The sequence below is a fragment of the Danio aesculapii genome, chromosome 15 (assembly GCF_903798145.1).
Source record: "Danio aesculapii chromosome 15, fDanAes4.1, whole genome shotgun sequence".
Taxonomy (NCBI): Eukaryota; Metazoa; Chordata; class Actinopteri; order Cypriniformes; family Danionidae; genus Danio; species Danio aesculapii.
In genome coordinates, this window is record NC_079449.1 from 34,823,499 (window position 1) to 34,836,539 (window position 13,041).

At 33.7% G+C, this 13,041-nt stretch overlaps 1 protein-coding gene across 1 annotated transcript in view; it reads left to right on the plus strand.

Moving 5' to 3' along the window:
• zgc:172282 (leucine-rich repeat and fibronectin type III domain-containing protein 1-like protein) overlaps positions 1-13,041 on the plus strand; it is a 259,195-nt gene that overhangs the window by 148,296 nt on the left and 97,858 nt on the right. The window contains exon 3 of the mRNA XM_056474370.1: positions 9,978-11,368. Within this exon, the coding sequence (XP_056330345.1) occupies positions 9,990-11,368 (1,379 nt within the window). The 5' untranslated portion in view covers positions 9,978-9,989. The remainder of the gene's footprint in view (positions 1-9,977; positions 11,369-13,041) is intronic.

The following is a 13,041-nucleotide window of genomic DNA, read 5'->3' on the forward strand; positions in this document are numbered from 1 at the left end:
AACATGACTCCCATGTCACACTTTAAGATCTTAGTTGTTATAATGTCAGACTGAAAGACAATCAAACACAGACATTCAACAAATCTCAATCGAAGCTCCATACTCCACACAATAAATTAATTAATAAGTATTTAATAAAACACATTAGATTTTTGATGATATTACATTAATCTTATTCTTATTTGATTCATTTATGTTTAGCTAATAAATATCAATCACATAAAGTCTATTAGTTTAGTTATTTTAAAAGTATGTCATCCAAACAAATGGAAAATGTATGTGCAATCAGAATACATCAATCTTATATGTTAAGCCTATTTTGGGATATTTTACCCAAGAACGAAAGAAGCAAATGAGTGTAAAAATGCTCAGGTTTGTATCTCTTTGCTGGTCTCTGAGTGTTTTTTTTAAGTTTTTACTCTGTTTCCAAGCCAGTTTGGCTCATCCCAAAAGGGTCTCCATCTCTGATGACACCTGACCGGGCCTCCATTGTGCCAAATTAAATCCATTGTCAGTTCTTAATGAAAAAAGCTCTGTATCTTTGGTTCAGTTCATAATTCGCTGCACACTGTGAGTGACAGACAAGTACGACATGCGCCCTGCAGGTCACGTCTCCAATCGCGAGGCAGTGTATGATTACTGTGATTGCTTGATTCTAGTGCTCTACACTGCATGACATTGATTGAAGCACAAAGCCTTCGAGTCACATGATGATACACAACAATGCACTGCAGCAAAAGAAGTCACAACTAATATATGGATGCTTTGGATTCAACGTGTTAAATGGTCAGATCTATGTGCAAAGAAAAAAACAAATAGACACGTTATGAGGACACAGGGCATGTCATCATAAACAAGGTCAACAATTTAATACCAAGGTCACAACCATGGGTAAAGTCTAGATCGGATACGCGGCCGGCCGGAAGTGCAATATGCATATTAATATAGCAGTATTTTTTTATGACACTGTAACAATAATCAACATTTTAACAGTTTTGGGGTGGGGGTAGGCATGAAAATACACAATTTGTTTGGTAATTTAATAGATAACATAAATAATACTCAGTACAACTGTTTTCACGTTACTGAGACGGTTGGGTTTATAGGGTTGGGGTAGAGGTAGACGTTAATAAAATACAATAAATGGGAAATTTTATAAATAATATAAATAATTCTCGTTAACTTCCAGCCGCAACCATATCCGATCTAGCAACAACCATATCGTGTCATTATTTCAATATGTCATTGCCTTATGATTATAAGGTTCAATCTGTATTCTAAATGATGTTGAGATATTGAGCTTCAAAGTTTTTTGCATTCCATACAGCAAACAATATGTGTGTAACAGTTCTCTTTCATACATTAACATGACAGAGACCCTAAACGTACTCTAAATGTAAATTATCAACATTCTCTTACATTTGCAAATTGGGGTAAAACAAATAGGGCAAATGCAGAGAGTACCTTTTCAGTAAAAATTCATTTTCCGCTTGGAATTATAAGGTTCTATCTGGCAGATTATTAATTGAAACATTACCTTTCAAGAAATTCAATCAGTCGGCTTACTAATAAAAAAAAATGGTGTACAATCTGTTGTAACAATATGTTAACAGAGGATTTTTTTTTTTGCTTTCTATAACAGTTAATGTTTTAGGATCAATATTTTTTCTTCATCAAATTAAGCATGCAAGGCTGTGCTAAATATCTTGTCCTGTACAGATTTTAAATTATGTGATTAATATGGTAATATTTATTGTTTTAAATTAAGACCCCATTAGTTAAATTAATTAATTGCCCTTCAAGGCTTAATATCAAATTTCAAGATTTAAATGAAAACAAGCAAAATAAGCAAATGAGTTGTTTAACCAAGTTGAAAAATGTTTCACTGACTATATATACGCAAATAAAAATATTTCACATTTAATATATAAATTTTTTTAACAATGGAGCAGTTTGCTGGAATGACAAAGAAAGCTGATCCTGATTGGTCTATTTGAAATGCTGATTGGCTCACAGAAAAAAACAAACTAGAGCCAAGCTGGAGTTCGACCTTGTAGATAAAACATTTTTGTTATTTAATTTTTTTTTTTAATCTTAAAATGTAAGCACATTATACAAAAAAACATCACTTAATGTAAATAAGTAGTCATTTATATGTGAATAACTCAATTTTTGACAAAAATGTCAGAAAGAACCTTATAATTTAAAGGTGCCGATGTGTTCTCATAGACAACAACAAAAAAAACAGTCCACATGCAAGCACACCGGTATCATGACCAGTCAAAATATTAAATATTTTAATTTCAATTCAAAATATACATTTTGTTGAATGTATACAGAATTGTATAGTTTGACTGATGTACATGCAAATACTCACACATATACATACTGTAAGTTGAGTAAAATGTAAATATTTGTTTTGTTCAAAACAGGTCTGATAACATTTCTTCCAAATAAAAAAAAATAAAAATAAATAAATAAATAAATAAATTAATTAATTAATTAAATAATACACATACATATGATATTTAGACTTTATATATTTGAGAAAATGCAAGTTTCACTTAAAGAATGTATATAGTGTTATTTATTTATTTAATTATTTATTTATTTATTTAGTTAGTTATTTAGTTAGTTAGTTAGTTGGTTAGTTAGTTATTATACCACAATATCAATGCTTTAACATTAATGTAGACATATGTTTATATTGTTTATATAGTATATTTTAATATGTATTAGTATGTAAATATGAAGTAAGTTTATTCAATCATTCATTCATTTTCTTTTCGGCTTAGTCCCTTTATTAATCTGGGGTCGCCACGGCGGAATGAAACGCCAACGTATCCAGCATAAGTTTTACGCAGCAGATGCCCTTCCAGCTGCAACTCATCTCTGGGAAATAAAGTACGCTTAATCACAATAAATAATATTAATAATAATAATAATAATAATATAATTTGATTTATAAAAAATATATCAATTTTGGTCTTAATGAGGATAGTTTTGTTAAAATTTGGAATGTTCTCTGCCCATTATAACACAAATTTTAACATTTTACTCAAATCCATAGCTAAAAAATCCAATAAACACAGATAATTTCGGTAACACTTTATAATAACTACACACTATAAATCATTTATTAAGCATTAGCAAATAGTGAATTCATTATCTGTTAAGCATTAACTCTACATTAATAAGCGTTAGTAAGCAGTTTATAACTGCAGCTACAAATGCTGTATTCTTGACTTACAAACATATTTATAATGTGCTTAATAGTTGTATTTTCATACTTTGCTAATGATTTATTTTTCATTACTAAATTAAGTAACGCATTATTTACAAACCATTTGTATTTAAAGAAGTTGAGGGTTTTTAGGATCATTCAGAATGAGTTAGTAAATGATTAATAAACTATTGAAATCAACATTTACATGTCTTATTATTCAGGCATATACTAATAGTTAACTAATATGTTAATAAATGCTTTATTAACTCAACTTCATGCAATTTTGTGACCTAATCTAAAGTGAGGACTATTTATGCTTTATAAACCCCTTATAACTGACAAATAAAGGCTCAGTTAAATTCTAAACAGGAAAATTGACATTATTCATTCCTTTTCATTTAAAGATACACAAATAAAATTGTACTTCAAATGAAAAATAAATCTTTGCAACCTTATCTAAAATAAAATAACTGTAGAGTTTAAACATTGCATCTTATTATATGGTTAAATTATTATATTGTTGTTGTTGTTTTATCCAGTTTTATGTCGTATTTTGACACTCCTGTTATTCAGCAATGTTTGAACTTTACAATAATTTTATTTTTTAGAAAAGATTGCAAAGATTATTGTTCATTTGATACTGAGCCTTTAATTGTCATTTATAAGGGGTTTATAAAGCATAAATAGTCCTCACTTTAGATTAGGTCACAAAACTGCATGAAGTTGAGTTAATAAAGCATTTATTAACATATTAGTTAAATATTAGTATATGCCTGAATATTAAGATATATAAATGTTGATTTCAATGGTTTATTAATCATCTACTAACGCATTCTGAATGGTCCTAAAAACCCTCAACTACTGTTAAATAAAAATGGTTTCTAAATAATGCAATACTTCATTTAGTAATCAAAATAAATCATTAATTAAGTATGAAAATACAATTATTAAGCACATTATATAGGTGCTTATAAGTCAAGAACACAGCATTTGTAGCTGCAGTTATAAACTGCTTACTAACATTTATTAATGTAGAGTTAATGCTTAACAGATAATGAATTCACTAGATGCTAATGCTTAGTAAATGATTTATAGTGTGTAGTTATTATAAAGTGTTACCGCTGGGGTACAATGCATTACTGAACTACCCAAAAGCAATGGAGTGCTAAGAAATAGCCAAATATGTGTTTATGCGGTTGCTAGGGTACTTGAAATGGTTGCTAGGCTATGACAGTGCAGTTTAATAGGCTTTCTACAGAGCTTATACGCTGAGATTTGGCTTGTTAACGTTTTTCTATGGATGTTGGGGTGGTAATTTGTTGGGGTTTGCTAATGTGTTGCTAGATGGTTCTTAATTTTATATTATTATTATTATTATTATTATTATTTTATTATTATTATTATTATTATTATTATTATTATTATTATTATTATTATTATTATTATTATTCATCTAGCTTTCTTTAGTCATACATACATATTCATACAAATGATCTGTTCATGTTCTGCAGTAATAAAAAAAAAAAATATATATATGATGTTTTTTTATGTATAACTTTATACTTTTGTACACATTATTTAACAGCATTTTTGTTTTTGTTCTGGAAAGTTCAGCAAGAAAAAAACTGTGCAGTTTCTGAGTATGTTTTCTCTCTTCCTTCTGGCAAAGTCTGGAGAAGTTTGGATTCAGCACACTTTCCGCTCACAGGGCCCGTGGGCTCTCTCATAGAAAGCAGACACGGGTGTTAGTAATCTATCTCCACCGCATCAGAACTGCGTGCACTAGACTTCTGTCAGTCGCCGAGGCACGAAACGCTAGAAAGACTCTGGAAATCACTTACAGCCTCTCACCAGCGGCAGACTCAAGTGGAAGAGTGTCACTCTCTTCTGCTTCAGCTAGTTTTATCCACCAGTCCTTTAAACGGAAGCTTCCTACAGATGTGAACATTTCAGGATAGGGATTGGCTACTGCTTTAAAGAAGATTTAGGGTTGCATTTAGGTGCGTTTTATTTTTCCTTTCTTGTTAATGTCATTCATTTATTTGCCTTTAGCTTAGTCCCTTTTTTATTAGTGGTCTTTTTAATTTATGTTTCTTTCTTCGACATATTTACATATTATGCCTGGCATATGTGTGCCTGGCAGTTGTAGCTCCTTGAAAATGTTACATATTCAAGTGCTCTTATAGAAAGCCTAAATTGATCTTGCTTTCAGAAAATGTTTAGTTTGATTGTTTACTTTGTTGATCGTGACTAATGATGACAAAATAAATGTCCTAAACAGGATAAGCTGTGTATACTTAAGTTCACAATAAGGGTAATAAATAAGGCAAATAATCACACCCGTTTTAGACACAAAGTGTGTGCGATTAATGGAACAAAAAACGTGATTAAAAGGGAAAAAAAAACATCATCAGTCATTGATTATTATCTTTTAAAATAGCCGTTTTCTATTTCAGTAGTTTAATATCTTGATATTTGATATATCAAAGTGTAATTCTGAATTACTATGATATTTATTTCTATTTATAAAGAACTACAGAGGTAGTCATTCTAACCATTTTTTTTTTACATTTTATTCAATATGTTTGTTAAAATAAACCGCATCATTTTAACATAAAACATAACAATTAAAACAAACCCTCATTTCTACCTTGGATAAACATAACAGTCGAATTGACAGCATAAAAAGCAGGTCTCTGTTGTCTAGAAACTTTCTGCTAACAAAATCATAATCATTCAAATAGCAAAAACTGTAAAAAACAAAAAAAAAAAAATGTTGATCTCCCGCTTGACGAACAAAGTAAGGTACACACCTTTAGATGTGGTGTAGTATCTTGCACACCAATAAAAGTTGAATTCAAAATGAATTCATAAAATATAATGACAGACATGTAAGGCACAATTATAAAATCTCAACTGAAGCCTTGAATGGAAATAAGACAGAACAAATATTCAGTTCAGTACAGTCTTATATGAATTGTGACCACTACACTGTAAAAAAAAAGGTTGCCTTACATTTTTTTGTTGCATCAAATTAACTTGTCTAGTGATCACAACTTACAAAAATATTAAGTTAAACTTTGCTTAACTCAACCTAACCTGATTATTGTATTAAAGTAAGTTAAAGCAACATAAAAAATACTTGTCTTGACTTTGTCTTTAATTGTTTTACATGGTATGGCGATTCTAGTAGTTTTGATCACACATTGATTACTCTTGCTGAATAAGATTAACACTTGATTAATTTATTTCCCCCCACTTTAGTCCCCTGTTGACTTTTAATATTTTTTTCTATTTCATATCACTTTGTTCATGTCATGTCTGTTAACCCTAAACAAATAATCTACCAATATTTTGCTAACATCATAATAGTAGTAGTTGACACATAGCTGCTTACAAGTTACTTATAAAGAAGCAAGAAAACTTCTATTTTACCATATACTGTTTATGAAGCCACAAGTGAGTCCTGGTAGTCAAATAGACCAGCTTCCTATCTGAGCTTAAATACCGGTTGATAACACTACAATGACAAAATGAGCTTTGAAGAACAATCCAAAATCATGTCAAACTGTCATCAGTGAAATACAGATGCCTCAGTAATGAAGTACAAAGAACAGCACACTGTTTGGTGACAGCAGTGGCACAGAAAAGCAAACACTGAACTGGATGCCAAAATTCATAATTTTCCTCTATATTTGCCATTTTCTTTCCAACCAACCAACCAACCAACCAACCAACCAATCAATCAATCAATCAATCAATCAATCAACCAATCAATCAATCAATCAAACAAACAACCAATCAAACAAACAACCAATCACTCAATCCAATCAACTAACCAACAAGAGATACCAACCAACCAACCAACCAAATCAATCAATAAAATCAACCCAGCCAACTAACCAATCAATCAAATCAATCAACCAATATGTCAACCAACCAACCAAATTAATAAAATCAAATTAATTAAGTCAAACCAATCAATCAACCAACCAACCAACCAACCAACCAACCAACCAACCAACCAACCAATCAATCAATCAAATCAACCAACCAACCAACCAACCAACCAACCAACCAACCAACCAATCAATCAATCAATCAATCAATCAATCAATCAAAACCAACCAATCAATTAAACCAACCAACCAATCAAACAACCAACCAACCAATCACGCATTCCAATCAACCAACCAACCAACCAAATAAATTAATAAAATCATTCAGACATACCAACCAACCAACCAACCAACCAATCAATCAATCAATCAAACCAACCAACCATCCAACCAACCAACCCAACCAACCAACCAACCAACCAAATCAACTAACCAACCAACCAACCAACCAACCAACCAACCAATCGAACAAACCAACCAACCAATCACTTGATGCAATCAACTAAACAACCAAAAACAACCAACCAACCAACAAATCAATTTACTAATACAAACCAACCAACCAATCACTCAATCCAATCAACTAAACAAACAACCAAATCAACCAACCAACCAACCAACCAACCAACCAACCAACCAACCAACCAACCAACCAATCAATCAATCAATCAATCAATCAATCAATCAATGAATCAATCAATCCAACCGACCAACCAAATCAACCAACCAATCACTATCTAGTAGGGATTCATTGAATGTGCAGCCATCAAAAACTGTCAAATAAAAAAATAGATTTTTTGTTTTTGAAAATTTAAGCCAAAAAAAGCTAACAAATACTATCCTACATCACGCTGCTCTGTAGCAGTGTTCATCACATTGGTTTCACTCTCCCTCCAACTATAATCCCAATGTGGTCTAAGGTGTCTTTCAAATCAGACACAGAAAGCATTATGATTTGAAACCCATTACTTTCAATGGCTTGTGCTTTGCAAGAGAGGTTTGTTGCCCACCATCCATCAACTATCAACTAGCTTGCATAAGTCAAAGATCATGAACTGAACATGCACACCAGACAAATTCTGCTCAAAAATAACATGACGACAAGACTTGTCTTAAATATAATACTCTAAAATATAATACTGGTTCATGATAAAATTATAAAACTTTTTTAGCAGGTAAAATGATGCCTCTCGACTACTTCACTGTCAATAAAATTTTATTTTACTGGCTTGTGTTTTTTTTTATTATTATTTTTTTTTTTTATCAGTGTTTAATTTAAGTTATTTAAGTTTAAGTTATTCAGTTACAATTAAAACGTCTAACAAAATTACTTTACATTATTCAGAAAAATAATTTTCGGTTTCGGCATTTTCGGTTTCAGATTTCAGCCTAGTGCATCTATTTCACTGCATGCGTAATATTTAGTTTTTGATGTATTTACTTATTTATAAATACAATCAGTTCTCCCCATCACATTTGTCTGATTTTTAACAGCGTAGAAAAGTAATAATACAAATATTCAAGTTGAAATCACACATTAAGAAACATTTAATGACCTATAATCAATTTCATACAGACCATTATGCTGCAAAGTCAACAGCCGTAGCAGCAAAAATATGTCATAAATACTGTCAACAAGAGAGGCAGCTTTACAGTGTCATAGCATAACCACACAATAACAGCTATCAATCTATGAAAGAGTTTGTCAGAGGCATCTCAGCAAAACAAAGACTTCCCCACAGCTTTGTTTTAGCAGGACAGATTGGTTTCTGTATCATTTAAAATACACCATGATTGATCTCTATTGTATTCTCTGTCCATCTATATTAATAAAGGACAGGCAGTACATAACTAATGCTATCTGCAAAATTAGAAAACTTAATTGAATGCATGTCAATTGTTGTATATGTCTCTTATTTTTCTTCTAAAATCTGTGCTGGCACTCAGAGAAATGCGTTTTTTTATGTTGGAAAACATGCAGTATTTGTATTGTTGCAGTGTGGACTAGGATATTTAATGCGGTTTCAAGAGGTTACATATTTCTGCCACCTTACATCATCCCCACACAATCTTCCTTATAATGAGTTGATCCTACATTACTGTGTAGCCATAACATGGAACAGTCATTTTCTGCCTTTACCTTTGCACGAGGATTTTTACTTTCGACATCAGTGTCTAGTAAATTGTGATACACAGTGACAGAAATAATCTTCTAAAACACTGTTTTAGAAATGCGGTTGAAATCCACATATGTAGCGTTGTTTCTGATGTCTATTGTATTCTGTTTTGCCCATAGTCTGTGGAGAAACATTTAAGAAAGTTTTGAAATAATTTGACTAGACTAAATTTGTTTGCAGGCAATTTGGCCACAGCCAAAACACATTGTAGTAAAATACTTTAAAATGAATCAAAGTTAACAACAGCTGGTGTGTATCTCTGAAATCTTTATAATGCATTAGAAAAAACTGCAGCATGTTAAAATAATAGCATTGCATCAATATTTTATATCTGTCGAGAGAGATCTCAAATATAAGAATTATTTTTATGCAAAACTCATTGATATTTGTTTACAATCGATACACATACTGAAATATCTGACAAAGATACAAAGGACGCTTCTTTTATTAAAAGAACCTTGGAATCAGCTAGAGGCCAAACAGATTATGAAAGTTGAAACTGGTGACCAGTAGTGACTTTACAGAATACTTTACAAACTGCAGTCCACCGACTCTAGGCCACTGTCAACATCATGTTGTTGTTTAGGGCTGTTTGTCCAATACAGTGACAGTGTATTTTATAATGCCATTGGCTTTGAATGTTCAAGTTTACATCTGTGTTTGCTTATCTTGCAGTTGCCCTGAGAGATGGAGTGGCTGATCTTCTCCCTGCTGGTACTGGCTGTGTCTGCGTCAGGGCAGCTGTGCCCCAAGCGTTGCATGTGCCAGAACCTGTCGCCATCTCTAGCTATCCTATGTGCCAAGACCGGCTTGCTTTTTGTGCCAACAGTCATCGACCGCCGCACAGTGGAGCTGCGTCTCACTGAGAACTTTATCACAGCGGTAAAAAGAAGGGATTTCGCAAATATGACCAGTCTCCTGCACTTGACTCTCTCTCGCAATACCATCAGCCAGATTATGCCTTATACTTTTGCTGATCTTAAGCGGTTACGTGCGCTTCACCTGGACAGCAACCGGCTGAGTGTCATCACGGATGACCACTTCCGAGGACTCACCAACCTACGGCACCTTATCCTTGCCAACAATCAACTGCACAACATCTCTCCACATGCATTTGACGACTTTTTGGGGACTCTCGAGGACTTGGATCTTTCATATAATAATCTTGTGGACATCCCTTGGGATACTATAGGACGCCTCACCAATGTGAACACTCTTAATATGGACCATAACCTTATAGAGCACGTACCTCTAGGAGTTTTCTCGAATCTACACAAACTAGCCCGATTGGATATGACATCCAACAAGCTGAAGAAAATCCCCCCAGACCCCTTGTTCCTTAGGATACCAGTTTATGCCAAGTCAAAGGGGTCACCCCTTTCTTCCCTTGTCCTAAGTTTTGGTGGAAACCCTCTACATTGTAACTGTGAGCTACTCTGGCTAAGGAGATTGACGCGAGAGGATGACTTGGAAACTTGCGCATCCCCTTCTGATCTCACAGCGAAGTACTTCTGGACTATCCCAGAAGAGGAGTTTATCTGCGATCCTCCTGTGATTACAAGGAAATCTCCAAAAACCTTTGCTATGGAGGGCCAGCCGACTAGCCTGAAATGCAAGGCTAATGGGGACCCAGACCCGGACGTTCACTGGATCTCCCCAGAAGGCCGACTAATTGCTAACACTTCTCGTACTTTAAGCTTCAGCAATGGGAGCTTAGAGATCAACATCACTTCTCTAAAGGATACAGGAGTCTTCACTTGCATCGCATCTAATGCCGCAGGGGAGTCTACAGGCACAGTGGAGTTGGTGGTCAGCCCTCTGCCACACTTAGCTAACAGCACTAACCGGATACGAGAACCTGATCCAGGACCATCTGATATATTAACCTCTGCTAAGTCGACTTCATCCGTCAGCAATGAGACTAGGTCTCAGGAGAGGAAAGTGGTACTTGCTGAGCTTACCGCAAATTCTGCACTCATCAGGTGGCCTTCGCAACAACACTTCCCTGGAATCAGGATGTATCAGATTCAGTACAACAGCTCAGTAGATGACACCTTGGTGTACAGGTAAGATGCCTCCTTACTATGAGAATTGAAAAGTTATAGTAGGCGATCTGTTGTAGCAAAGTTTTGTGGTGAAATTGCATATCCAATGACATACAGTGTCCAGCATAAATGAGCACCCCTTACAGATCTCTCTATTAATCATACTTTCTATAGGATGTAATACAATAACATATTTGTGTATATACATCAGATTAGTCAGTACTAAACCCACATCTAGAACAAATTATTGTTTTACCTTTCTATTCCTAAAGATCTTAGGTGACCAATCTCTTATTATAATGAAAATATCGGTTTAATAAAACTGTTCTATTTAAATGCACCAAAATATATTGTCCATATTCACTAAGAAATGGATAAACACATTATTTTTAAAGGGGATGTGTTTATATATGCTGTGCACTGTATCTAGGCTTCACCAATGTGAAATTTATTACAGTGATGCGTTGTTCATATTGTTAAGTACCAGTCTATATTGATTTTATTGCTGAGACTCATGCTAAATATTGCTGCTGTTTATTTATTGTATTGTTTAATGGAACAATCAATGGCCTTCATCTCCATGGACCTGCCGTATGCTTCTGGTTTCAGAATAACAAAAAATACGACTGCAGAAACCTCAGCTGTAGTGCACCGCAGGATGCCTTTGTCACGATAAAAGAGAAAATCTTTCCTTCATCTGTCAGAAGTCGCACTGTTTATGGGCCTTGTATTCCCAAAGCAGTCTCTAAAGCAGTGGGATATCCAAAATTCAAAGTGTTTATGCGCAGCATTCTTTTGAGCCTCAGAAATCCCATTCATGAAGGCAGACAGATATATCAGAGAAGATGACTTTATGGTCAGACAAACAGTTGATTCTTTTTGACGTGAAAGAGAGAAAGCACTGGGAGAAGTGGAAACAAACCAGGCTAATTTGTCTTTGCTAATGTTTAGATTCCACACCCAATGTGATATCTCTTCATTCGCAGCTGTTTGGTGTGTTTAATTAGTCTGGGTGCTGGGGACGGCCGTGAATTAGCATCCATCTCACAACCTTGGGCAAAATGCTACAGTGAAATGCATGGCCATAAAAGCGAACACATTTCCTGGAAGGAAAGAAACTGAATGCTTGAAGCTACTTTGGCTGTATGAATCATTCATGCTGGTAGATGTACCGTTGGGTCAAGGATACAAGAATATTTTTGGCACATGTGGTTTTAAAGAAAAAAAAAAGGCAAGATACATTTTTTTTTAAAGAAACAATAAATTAATTAACAATAAAAATATGAGCTATTGTTAGAAAAGATGTTCATCTATGCATGGTGTATGTAAAATAAAGTTTCTATTTATTTAAATTCTCAACCTTTTAGTGCATCACAAATGAAGGAACTTGGCACAGCGATCAAGGTGCTTTGTTTTATTTGATCAGAGGCTCTAGTGAAGGAAGATGGCAATTAAAAAATTGTTGTTATACCAAGCTGACATATAACATCAAAAGACTTGAATTTGTTTGAATATATCACACACATCCAACATATGCCCAGCATAGTACTCTGATGCTCTCTGTATGATTGAAGACACTTTCAAAGTAGAAAATGTACAGAGAGTTGCTTTAAAACATTGTCCGAACATGGTAGGGTTGTCACAATACTGGAATTCGGTAAAAATCGATACTGACATTTAAAAAACATCCATTT